General features: G+C 46.5%; 1 protein-coding gene across 3 annotated transcripts in view; it reads left to right on the plus strand.

Annotated features, from left to right (window-relative positions):
* The window catches only part of SLC14A1 (solute carrier family 14 member 1 (Kidd blood group)), a 30,044-nt gene extending 23,250 nt beyond the window's left edge, over positions 1-6,794 (plus strand). For all 3 annotated transcript variants that reach the window (XM_062201598.1, XM_062201599.1, XM_062201600.1), the window contains 2 exons: positions 3,692-3,741; positions 4,564-6,794. In XM_062201598.1, the coding sequence (XP_062057582.1) occupies positions 3,692-3,741; positions 4,564-4,737 (224 nt within the window). In that variant the 3' untranslated portion in view covers positions 4,738-6,794. The remainder of the gene's footprint in view (positions 1-3,691; positions 3,742-4,563) is intronic.
* Positions 6,795-12,795: the final 6,001 nt, after the last annotated feature.

The following is a 12,795-nucleotide window of genomic DNA, read 5'->3' on the forward strand; positions in this document are numbered from 1 at the left end:
CCCCTGGTTCACTCCCCAAATTCCCCTTATGGCTGGGGTGAGGCCAGGTGACAGCAGTAAACAGGAACGCAGTCTAGGTCTCCCAGGCGAGTGGCAGGGACCCAACCACTTGATCCACCCTCTCCTGCCTCCCAGGATATGTGTTCGCAGGAAGCTGGAATTGAGAATGGAGCTGTGACTAGGCCCTCAGCACTCTGATACGGGATGTGAATATTCCAAGTGGTGTTTTTACCACTAAGCCAAAGACCCACCCCGACTTATCTGTGAATTATATTTTCCCACAAACTTTTTGAAGTACCTTCATATATATGCATATATCTCATATACAAAGAGAAAATTCTAAGAGTCCAGAGGGAAAAAACAAATCACATCTAACAAAATTCAGATTATTTTAAGATATCTTAACAGCATTTTGAGTTTAAGAAGATATTGGTGTAGTCTTGGAAGACAATTTTCAAAGCATCCAGAGAAAGAAAGATAAATTTGGAAGGGCTGGTGTTGTGGTATATTTAGTGGGTTAAGCTGCTGCCTGCCACGCTGGCTACTCATATGGATGCCAGTTTGAGTCTCAGCTGCTCCACTTCCAATCCAGCTCCCTGCTAATGTGCCTAGGAAAGCAGCAGAAGATGGCCCAAGTGCTTGGATTCCTGCACTCATATGAGAGACCTGGATAAAGCTCCTGGCTCCTGGGTTCAGCCTGGCCCAGCTCTGGCCATTGTGGCCATGTGGGGAGTGAACCAGCAGATGGAAGATCCTCTCTCTCTCTCTAGCTCCGCTTTTCTAATAAATAAATAAATCTTAAAAAAAAAGAGAGAGAGATAAAACTGGAGACTTGTAGCCAACAAAACTAAAATTTAAATGAGTGAAATGCAGATGTCATGAAACATAGAGGGTTTTCAGACGGCTGTTCCATAAAGCCCTCTCTGAAGAAGGCATCTGGAAGGCAGTGTGGGCTGTGGGCGGGAAGGTGAATAAGCAAGTTAATGAAGTTTCTCGTTGTGTGAATAAGCAAGGAGCGGAAAATAAAAATGTATACTCATAAGTGCACAGCGAACATCCTACACTACATTTGTAGGGTTTTGGCAGTTGGCAGGGGGTGGGCATTTGCGGAGGAGCTATAAATGGCTGAGGTATCAGACATATGGGTCCTGACAAACTTAAGGTATTGACGGGGGAAGATAAGAGGAGCCCGAGCCTTCATAACTGAAGCAAAGCCACCGGACCCTTCAGGAGTGCTTTGCAAGTCATGTGTCACGTGCTTGTCACGAATGTCCACTGACCTGCTCCCCAGGGCAGTTCTGGGAGGCAGGTGCTCCAGGCTCCATTTCTGGAGGGAGGCTGAAGCACAGAACAGTGATGGAATATGCTGAAGTGCAGAAAGCTGTCCAGTGGCAGGGTGGGGTTGGAATACAGGTGGTCAGGGTCTGGGCTCTTATCTAGTTCAACGCACTCATGTTTGCCATTACTGACATTGGCAAGAGTAAGGGCCTGTGCCCTCCAAGCATTGTGGTGTAGCAGGTTAAGCCTCTGCCTGCAACGCTGGCATCCCATATGTGTGCCGGTTCAAGTCCTGACTACTCCACTTCTGATCTAGCTCCTTGCTAATGTGCCTGGGAAAGCAGCTGAAGGTGGCTCAAGTGCTTGGGTCCTTGCCACCCATGTGAGAGACCCAGAGGAAACTCCTGGCTCCTGGCTTTGGATTGGCCAGCCCTGGCTGTTGTGGCCATTTGGGGTCTGCACCAGTGGATGGAAGATCTCTGTCTCTCTGTCGCTCTCTGTAACTCTGCCTTTCAAATTAATTAATTAAAAAAAAAAGACTCATGCCCTACATGAAGGTTGTTTTTTTTTCCTTTTTCCTTTTTGACAGGCAGAGTGGACAGTGAGAGAGAGAGACAGAGAGAAAGGTCTTCCTTTGCTGTTGGTTCACCCTCCAATGGCTGCTGCAGCCAGTGCACCACGCTGATCCGATGGCAGGAGCCAGGTGCTTCTCCTGGTCTCCCATGGGGTGCAGGGCCCAAGGACTTGGGCCATCCTCCACTGCCTTCCAGGGCCACAGCAGAGAGCTGGCCTGGAAGAGGACTAGAACCTGGGGTGCCGGTGCTGCAGGCAGAGGATTAGCCAAGTGAGCCGCGGCGCCGGCCAAGGGTGGAAACCTTCTAACCCACGCCACAGGCACTCTTCTGTTCAGAACAGTGTCTCAATCCCATAGTGAAAGGGATACGTTTACAGCTGCTGTTTGTGGAAATACAGGATCTTGTTTGCAATTCCATCCCCTCCCTGGGAAGCACATTCTCTGTACTGCTTTTCTGTAGATGACGGAACTGGATTCTGAGATAGTCATGATTTTCAGACAACACATACAATGGCAGAGCTGGGATTTGAAACCAGCATTGTTTGTTTCCAAAGACAGGCTCTTCCCTGGAGTATGAAACAATTCAGCTATCACTGAATTCAGTATCCTACTGAATCAGAAACTCCAGGTAAAAAGACATGATATTGGTAAAAGCACAGGTGTCCAGTAAGTGAGGCACACAGAATGCTTCCCACCATTTTCTGACACACCCCGACCTCCAAGAGAGCGAATAGGATCTCTCGCCAGACGTGAAGTCTAGATGGATGGTGAGGGTGTCTGGCAGGGGGTCTGGTGGCCCAGGTGGCCATGCGGTCAACATATGCAGATCCTTCTCCAGGCTGCCCCCATGACATCTCAGGACATCCCCGACAGAGCCCCTGAGTCTCCTCCTCACCCAGAACCAGGGAATCCATGGCCTTCTGTTTGAGACCTGTGTGCCTGGTGTTTTACGTCAAAAGTCACACATACACTAAAACTACCTGTTCACACTTTCTCCACTCACCCAAAGTAAATACAAACATAGGATATTTATGTATTGACTGGTGTGCCAACCTCAATGGTACAGGATTCTTCAAAAAGTTTGTGGAAAGTGCATATAATGAAAAAACTATGCATGGATTTCAAAATGTTTGGAACCAAAATGAAGTTGCCTTTTAATTCCATTGTCCACAAACGTTGGGAAATAGCCTTGTATTTTTGTGGGAAAAAAAAGTCATCGTGGACAAGAGTCCTAAGTTTGTATTGTTTTCTGCTGCACTTGGTATCATTGCCTTCTGATTTTTATAGAGCATGATTTTTTTTTTTTTTTGGGCAACTATGAATTCTAACCACTAAAATGGGACTCCTAGATGTAATGAGAGTGTATAGAAAACATACAATCCTAAGAAACATTTGTAAGTTGTGTTTTGATTTAGTTACACTTGGGCAAAGCAACAGGGGGACGTTTATTTGTTTATTTGCCAGAAAATCCTTTCCCTTAACTACTAGCAATAACAACAGAACAGTAACCACAAAATCTTACTTCTATGAAGCACTCACTGTGTGCCAACCACCAGCATTATTTATTCCCTTTGATGTTTACATCAAGCCCATGAGAGAGGGACTCTTATCACCCTCATGTACAGGGGAGGAAATGCAGGCTTAGAACAGAGTTCACTGAGCTACTAAGGGTAGGAGCCAGAACTTGAACCCAGAGCTGCTGATTGAAAGCTCATACTTTGAGCCAGGGTGCTGGGCTCACTGGTGGGATGTGGAAGTGTACATTCCCGGGGATTAATATTGGAAGGCGGTCTTTCAAAGTGTATCTATGAGCCATTGTGCGTCTCTCTTCTTTTGTAGCCCTGTTCACCGCCTACCTCGGAGGAAGCCTGACAAACCTAATGGCCAGGGTGAGTTTGCTTAATCTCAGCAGCTGAGTGGAAAACCCTCTTGAAGTTCACAGGGCAGGGCAGGATCCATGGTGATAACCACGCCCCGCCCTTCTGCAGAGCTTTCTGTCCTCTCTCAGACCCTTCTGTCCTCTCTCAGACCCTCCGGCTTCCCAGCAAGCTTTAGAACAAAGTCCAAGCAGCAGGCTTTGTTGCAAATGGCAGGTTTCCTGGTTTAAAAAATAGCAACACTTTATCAATAACTTGAAAACATGTTATAAGTCCATAGTGTTAACTCTGAGTGTCAAGAACTTGACATTTGAATGTCTTTTACTTAAACAGACCAACAAAAACAGGACCATGTAGTAAATGAGAAATCAGGACCTTGCAGCCTATTTGGAAGACAGAATGGAAATAAATAAAGCAAGTATGCCCAAGGCCTAGACTGGGTGGAAGTCGTAGTCAGGTCATGAAGGCTGGATACACCGGAGAAGACCTTGTGGACGTGATGAGGGGTCAGGGGTCATTACCAGCTTGCTCAATGGCATCTGCTTGTGCCAAGTGTACACCTCCGGTCCGCGAAGTCTGACTGTAGAAGAGGGAGGGAAAGACACACAGGATAGAGACGTAACATAATGGACCACCCTAGAGAATGGATCAAAACATTCCCACTGCTGAATGCTCTGAGGTCCTACACTCTGTGGACATCAGCAAGATCCAGGGGCATGTCCTCAGTGACACATCCGCCCAGGTTGAAGGAGAATGGGGCGAAGGGTGGTGCTTGTGCAATTCGCTTTCAGATGGGCTCTCAAAGAACTCTGAGGCGTGTCTCCTCTTCCGCAGGTTGGACTGCCGGCCTGCACCTGGCCCTTCTGCCTGGGCACACTACTGTTCCTCCTGCTGACCACCAAAAACCCCAACATCTACAAGATGCCCCTCAGTAAAGTCACTTACTCGGAGGAAAACCGCATCTTTTACCGACAAACCAAGAAAAGGATGGTGGACAGCCCTCTCTGAGAGTGACCGCCACCCACAGCCATGGTCCTGAGTCATTTCCACCTGCCTACTTCGCCATTTCATCCCCAGGTCCCAACAAACTGTTGTTGTTGATACTAACCGATGGGTGATGTGTTCTTAAGCTCATTTCCTATTTTTCTTTTGGACTCCAGGAATATCTTCAAGCACATGAGAGCCACATTCAGCTAATGTGCTCTCATATAGAAGTTTAAACCCCTGTAGGGATTGGCACTAAGCCTATAATGTATTTATAAAGTCAAAATGCTCCAACAGGAAGAGGAAGTAAATCAGGAGCTAATTATCGATATTTGCTGATGTCTTGGTGTTTTATTGGCTGGATGATGTTAACAGTATTACAGATGAAGATCTGTGAAAACAATGAAGCCTGGAATTCTCACAGAAACAGACTGTTCTTTTCAAATCAATGCATGTTACACATTAAAGCTGTGGTCACCACAGCAGGTGCAGCCTGGCCGGGCGCTGGCTCCCCAGGTCGTCAGCAGTGTGGCCTCCCTGCTCCACCGTGTGAGTGTGTGTGTGGCATTCTCTAAGGGAGATAATTGGGTTTTTTCAGGCCCACAGAGCTGCAGGAGTAGGCAAGGGATTTTATCCATCAACATTATTCTGTAACTGCCACTTTTCTCAGATATGGCAAAGGACTTTTAAAGGTAGAGTTTACTAATTTTTCTTGTGAGAAAAGATATGTTTTCAGTGAGTTGGAGAAGTTCCTGGTGTAATCAATGCCTAGACATGTTTATAAAATACTCAGCACAGCTATTTCTACTCTAATCCCTTAGTTGATTCTGTGAATGCCACAAAGGCATAGTATCATCAACATCTAAGAGCCCTTAAAAGTCACATTTCTAACTCACTTAAGGATGACTGGAGGTTAAGGTCAGATTGTGTACAGGTGTTATTTTTAGAAATTGTTGAATTTGTGATGTAAAAAAAATATTTCCTGCATACTTATAATATCCTCTCTCAGAAACCAATGGTATTTGAACCACCTAAAAGAAATAGATAAAGTTAAGGAAGTCTCCTGCTTTTCTTTTTAATGTAATAGAGTTCTAAGTTCTCAAAATGTTCTATGAGCAAACATGCTAATGAAGGCGGTGAAAAGCTACGCTCACTGCCTTCCACTTCAGTATGTACCCGTTCAGTGTTCTGGAGGTCAGAAATGTGAAACTTTGGAATCGCCTTCCGGTCTGCAGCGCCCCAAGCACAATACTCAGTTTTCTGAATGGATAAACAGCAGTGGGGTGGTAAACCCGCGAGTATTTTAGGGAAGTCACCTCTTCTTTTTCTCAGGCAAACAGACAAGCAAACACTGTTCCAACTAAGAAACCCTGAGGGCAGGGCCGGGCATTTGGTGCAGCTGTGCAGATGCCCCCGGGGAAACTTGGGCTAGTGCAGGGCAGGGTTCGAGTCCCGTCTCTGCTTCGGACTCCACCTTCCTGCTAATGCACAGCCTGGGAGGAAGCAGTAATGACTCAGTGCTTGGGTGCCTGCCACCCACATGGGAGACTTAGCTATTGTGGGACTTAAGGGAGTAAACCAGCAAATGGGAGATCTCTTTCTCTCTCCTTTTCAAATAAATAATAAAATAATTTTTTAAACGTTTTTAAAAACCTGTGATCAAAATCTTTTGAAATCATGAGTTTGAAACTGTCATAGATATATTGATATTCCTGCGGAAAAACTAAATGTTCAGGGTTTGAACTGACATCTTCCTTGTTAGGGAGTTTGTGAAGTAAGAGCTGGGGGAACTGATGAGCAAGCATCAGGAGCAGAAGCATCTGGGCCAAGACTCAGCGAAGCACAGTCCTCTGACGTGGACCCACGTTGATCTTCAGAGAAGAGCTCTGGTGTGACGGAGACAGCACCTTCTCCCCATCCGCCCATGCACAATTGTTAATAGGAACGTTTTAGAGCCTTGGGCATTGTCTAATTTAAATGATATTAATTCTCTCAGGCTATTTTTGTTACTAAGTGTTATCCTAAAGTTAACTAAGGATTCTCAAGGAGCACTTGTCTTTTGTCCTATTGTCTGTATAACAAATGTCTAGGTAAGTAGATGAATAAATTATATTCGAAGCTCAGTTTTGTATCATGGGCCTTTTATAGCTATAATGTATATGAACAGTCACATTACATATATATGTATTGCTTCTGTTCCTTATTCCTTTATCACACTCGGAAATAGCACCATGTGTGTCGTTAAGCAATCCCTGTTCAATTTCAGGTTGAACCACCCCATGCCCTTGGGAAGCCTCTCAACTCGCCACTGTTCTCCCAAGTCAGGGATGAGAAAGAAACACAGAGGCCAATTACAGATGTTGGGGGCACGCCCCTCACACCGTGGGCTCCCTCTGCTCAGAGCTAATTTTATGCCTTGTCACACAGGTCCTGGGCACACCCTTTGGGACCAATCCTGGGCCATGGCATGCCTCAGGGGTCAAGTGTCTAGGACAAGCCACTTCTCAGAGTGTGATCCCTGAGAGTGAAGTCCCAGCCTTGCTTGCCACAGCAACTAGAAGCATTAGTCTTTTACCTCTTACCATGGTTACTGTGGTTAGGATATTTGAAAGAACACACAATAAAACTGGATATTTACTTCAAGTTTCAAGGATGAGTTCCAAAGTAGCCCAAACGGAAGATACAATGGAGTACCCTCCATCATAACAAAACCTCTCCTATCACTTCAAGATAATAAATCTACCAGGCCTGGTCACTAAGCATCCTCTTTTGTGTGAGGGAGAAAAGACAATGGGTTTTAAGGCTCTTATGCTGTGGACTCTGGACAGTATCTACCATGAGGAGTTGCAAGGGCAAGGGCCATTTGCATGTAACCCATGATATCTGATTAGCAGGGAATGTGTCCAGATGAAAGTGCAGGTTTGCAGGGGACCAAGACTTTCCAATGGGCTTTCTACAGAAGGTGTTTGTGACAAGCAAGTAAAGGATGAGACTTTATGCACAGGACTGTTTTCAGCCTTCCCCCTCATCTAACAAGTTCCGTCCGAGCTCCTCCTCCAGACCACTGGAAGGGCTTACAGCTCCATTCGCTAAAATAATCATCAATACAGGTCCTGAAGGAACCTAAGGCTCAATAAATGGATACAGTAATTCATAGACTTTTACAGGAAGAAATGTAAATATAGTCTGCCTCCATGCTCTTGAACTATAAAATAGACACAACAGATCACAGCAGACAAACACAAAGTCACCTAGAAGGGAAGGTCCCTCCCAAGCTTGATCAGACCATGTTTAGGACTAACCAGGGAGATGCTAGCACACTGAAAGCCCATGGCGTCCATCAGGTAGGTCAGCCAACCACTGGACTTCAGAAGATGGAGGCAAACAGACACGGAGTCTTCATCCCTGGAATGGAAAGGACAGGAGCGGGTGTCAAGGGAGAGCCCTGTGATGGACACAGGTGCACTGGGGCCTCACAGTTTGGTAATTTGAACCATATAGATTTAGCAACTAACGGCTTTTATCTGATCCTAGTCTCATATGCTCTTTGATCCTGATCCTCCACTCACAAGCTATTTGGCTCCCTGTGCACATTTGCCTTTTAGGATTAAAAAAAAAAAAAAAAAAAAGCCAGTGCCGTGGCTCACTAGGCTAATCCTCCGCCTTGCGGCCCCGGCACACCAGGTTCTAGTCCCAGTCGGGGCACCGGATTCTGTCTCGGTTGCCCCTCTTCCAGGCCAGCTCTCTGCTGTGGCCAGGGAGTGCAGTGGAGGATGGCCCAAGTCCTTGGGCCCTGCACCCCATGGGAGACCAGGAGAAGCACCTGGCTCCTGTCATCGGATCAGCGCGGTGCGCCTACCGCGGCAGCCATTGGAGGCTGAACCAACGGCAAAAAGGAAGATCTTTCTCTCTGTCTCTCTCTCTCTCACTGTCCACTCTGCCTGTCAAAAAAAAAAAAAAAGTATCCACACTCATGAGCTTCTAATTCTTGGTAGTTACAGTTCTAATTTTAATTAATACATCTGCTGTTTACATATAAGTCTTCTAAAGTTTTATTTGCCTATTTATGCTACCAAAAGCCAAATCACTCCCAATGGTGCTCCAACAAAGTTAAACTTCTGAGGCCACAAGGCTGAGTGGGCTAAAGGCGAGTGAGGAGAGCCTCCCTGAAGAAGCGGTAGTTAAGCAGAGAGCAAAAGCATAGGCAAGAGGTGAGATGGTGGAGGAAACTGGAAAATGTGAAGAGAGTTTTCTTAGAAGTGGAAACCTTGTGTATAAAGGCTTCAGCCAGGCAGCAGATCGGGGTTTTCAAGGATTGAGGGAGATCTGTAGCATGGTGAGCGAATGGAGCATCGCGTGGACCGAGGAAGCCAATTAGGAGACCACTGTATCCATGTGGGGAAGCCATGGTGGCGGCTTGAGCCCTAGTGGTCCTCCCACAAGGAGGATGGAGGGAGGTCCGTGGGTAAGAGAGACAAGAGGATGGATGGATGGGGGGAAGAAGGAAAGGGAGGTGTCCAGGACGACTTCCTGACTTCTAGCTTGGGCAGAGTGGGTGGTGGAGCCACATCATCTTGAGTACTGAAATCACTTCTTGTGCTACACTCTCTTCCTTGTCAACCCATCCTTCTTGTACCTCAATCCAGAACTGATCCTCAACGCCTAAAGGGGTTGTTCCAAAAGCACCTCCTCCAACTCAACATATCCAGGACAAAACTCATATTCAACAGTTACCCTCCCTCCCTCCCTCTCTCTCTCTCATATCAGTTCATAGGGAAAGGAAACATTCTCTACCCAAATAAACAAGCCAAAAACTGGCTTGTTCATTCTCTCTCCTCTAAGTAATAACCAAATTCTGAGAACTCCACCTCTTAGCTCCCATTCGTGAAGTGATGAGTATTTATTGAATGATTAAATGTTATATAACATTAAGTTCGACCAAAAGAGTGAAACAGATAGTCGCGGTCTCTCCCTTCGTGAGAATTTTTTGAGGTGAACTGAGAAGTAGCTGAATAAATGTAACAATATGGGCAAGAAATCGCCAGGCAACAAGATTGCGGGAAGAGTATTCAGTGACTTTTTCCTTCTAGAAAGTAAAGACAAGAATATGTTACTAAACACCAGGAATCTGTACCAGGCAGGATGCTTTTGTCTGCAGGTAAGAGAATACCTGACTAAACTTTATTTAACCAATAGGAATCCCATGCCCAGAACCAGGAAGTTCCAGGTTTGGTCCACTGCCCAACGATGCTATCAAGGGTGCAATCTTTTTTTCATTCTCCTCCGCATTTTCAGCATCCCCAGAAGGCTCTGTTTTCATCCTTGGTTTGTTGGTTTGTTGCCTCGTGGTCCCAGAATGGCCTCCTTGGATGCAAACGTCATAACCACATCAAGAATGAGAGCGGCAACCAGAGTTGCAAGAAGACAGCCTCTCATGTCTCTCTGTATCTAGAAAGGAAATCTTAGGGCAGGCGCCATGGCTCACATGGCTAATCTTCTGCCTGCGGTGCCGGCATCCCATAAGGGCGCTGGGTTCTAGTCCCGGTTGCTCCTCTTCCAGTCTAGCTCTCTGCTGTGGCCCAGGAGGGCAGTGGAGGATGGCCCAAATGCTTGGGCACCTGTACCCGCGTAGGAGACCAGGAGGAAGCACCTGGCTCCTGGCTTCGGGTCGGCGCAGCGCGCCAGCCGTAGCAGCCATCTGGGGGGTGAACCAATGAAAGGAAGACCTTTCTCTCTGACTCTCTCTCTAACTCTGCCTATAAAAAAAAAAAAAAAAAAAGAGAGAGAGAGAGAAATCTTTCCCAAAAGCTCCCGCAAAATACTTTTTTTTTCTTTTTCTTTTTCTTTTTTTTTTTTTTTTACAGGCAGAGTTAGAGAGAGAGTCAGAGAGAAAGGTCTTCCTTTTGCCGTTGGTTCACCCTACAATGGCCGCCGCGGTAGGCGCACTGCGGCCGGCGCACCACGCTGATCCGATGGCAGGAGCCAGGTGCTTCTCCTGGTCTCCCATGGGGTGCAGGGCCCAAAGACTTGGGCCATCCGCCACTGCACTCCCTGGCCACAGCAGAGAGCTGGCCTGGAAGAGGGGCAACCGGGACAGGATCGGTGCCCCGACCGGGACTAGAACCCGGTGTGCCGGCGCCGCAAGGCGGAGGATTAGCCTAGTGAGCCGCGGCGCCGGCCCCCGCAAAATACTTTCACTTAAGTCTTTCTGATAGAGCGAGTCATATGGGCAGGGGTGGAGAAAGGGGGCAGGTTTTTGTCACAGCAGCTAAGACACTGCTTAAAATACCCACAACTCATACTGCAATGCCTAGATTCAAGTCCTGGCTCCATGTTGAATTTCAGCTTCCTGCTAACTGGTGAGTTAGCAGACAGCAGATGATGGCTCAAGTACTTGGGTCCCTGCCACCCATGTGGGAGACCCAGACTGAGTTCCCATTTCCTAACTTCAGCCTGGTCCAGCCCCAGCTGTTGTGAGCATTTAGGGAGTGTAACAGCAGATGTTCTCTCTTCCCCCTCTCCCTCTCCCTCAAATAAATACATGAAAAAATCTTAACAGGAATGAACTACTGGAGATTTAAAAAAAAAGGAACTCAGTCACATCACATGACCATTCCTGGCTGCAACCAAGTCTGGAAAAGCATGCATCTGATATTGTCAGCTTCTGTTGCAACAGGTAAACTCTGCCATATTGGAGGAAAAGCAGAGGACATGCAGCCAACACATCCGCCATAGTGGTATGTAAAACCGCCATATAATATACAGTCCCTGTGTGCTCACCCTGGGGAGTGCTACAGTGATGGGCAAGACTCCCTGACAAGGGATTCACAGAGGGATTTGGGAAAGAGACTAGATCAAAACCTTTTCATCCAGATGCTCTGTGTAATACTTGCTGGGATCTTCCCAGATTATGTAGGATACCCCAACCTCATGCAAGGTTGTTTGTGTAGCCCTTGACTCACAAGATTCTAAGTAGAGGATGAGACATGATCACAGTCAGACAAGCAAAGCTTAGGGTCAATTCATGTTCTAATTAGTTCTCTTGATCTAACGGTTCAAGCCTCTAAATCATTCTGTGTTGGAAGGCCCCACTGGAAAGAGTTGAGTTTCTATTCAGTTCCAGCTCATTGAAGCACTGAAAACAAGTGTTCAACATTTTCTGGTTTGTGCTTCTAAATAAACAATGAGAAAGCCAGTTTCCTGTTTGGGTTGGGTCTGTTGGCTCCCAGCCCATGGAAGCTTTGAATTATGTTGCAATGACATGCAAAGACTTGAAAGGGAAGAAATGAAGCTCAGAGGAGAGCTGGCACTGTGCCGGGAAACTTGGGTAACATTAAGCCCCTCGGACCATGGGAAACAAATGGCAGCTAGGACATGAGTCAGTGGCCCAAGTGCAAGTGCATCTTGGAACAACCAAACGCACAGCGGCAGCCACAGAACCGGCCAGCCCAACAAGGAGGCCTTGCTTCAAGCTGAGAGCCTCATACTGGCCTCTCACCGAGAGCCTAGGTCTGAACTATCAAACATGGTAGCAACGAGCCACTTGCAGCACTGAAATGAAGCTAAGCCAAATACACACACACTCTACATCTAAAGTGCACACTGGATTTCAAACAATGAGGGCCAAAGAGAAAAATGTTAAATATTTCAATAATTTTTTATTGAATAAGTGTTGAAACAACAATGCTTTGTACACATCAGATTAAACAAAATATATTATTAAAATTAGTTTTTTGTTTATTTTCAATGTGGGCACTAGAACATGTAAAATCACATATATGACCTGCATTTGTGACTCACATTGTATTTCTGTTGGACAGCACTGAGCTAGACAGGGCCCCAGCCCTGGGTTCTTAGCAGTTTACAAAGTCTCCAAGGCAACTCAGCTAGCACCACTACTGGAACTCAAGTGTTGGAGAACCCATCCCTCCCTTAGGAAGAACACATGGGCAACCTTTCCTCTGCTACCTTGTGGAGGCAGAGCTCACTGCTTCCACAGCTTCTATCTCAAATGCATCAGCTCAAAGACTATAAATGTCAGATTACATCTTTCCGGGAATGTTACAACCTATGTGCCACAAG

The sequence above is a fragment of the Lepus europaeus genome, chromosome 9 (assembly GCF_033115175.1).
Source record: "Lepus europaeus isolate LE1 chromosome 9, mLepTim1.pri, whole genome shotgun sequence".
Classification (NCBI taxonomy): Eukaryota; Metazoa; Chordata; class Mammalia; order Lagomorpha; family Leporidae; genus Lepus; species Lepus europaeus.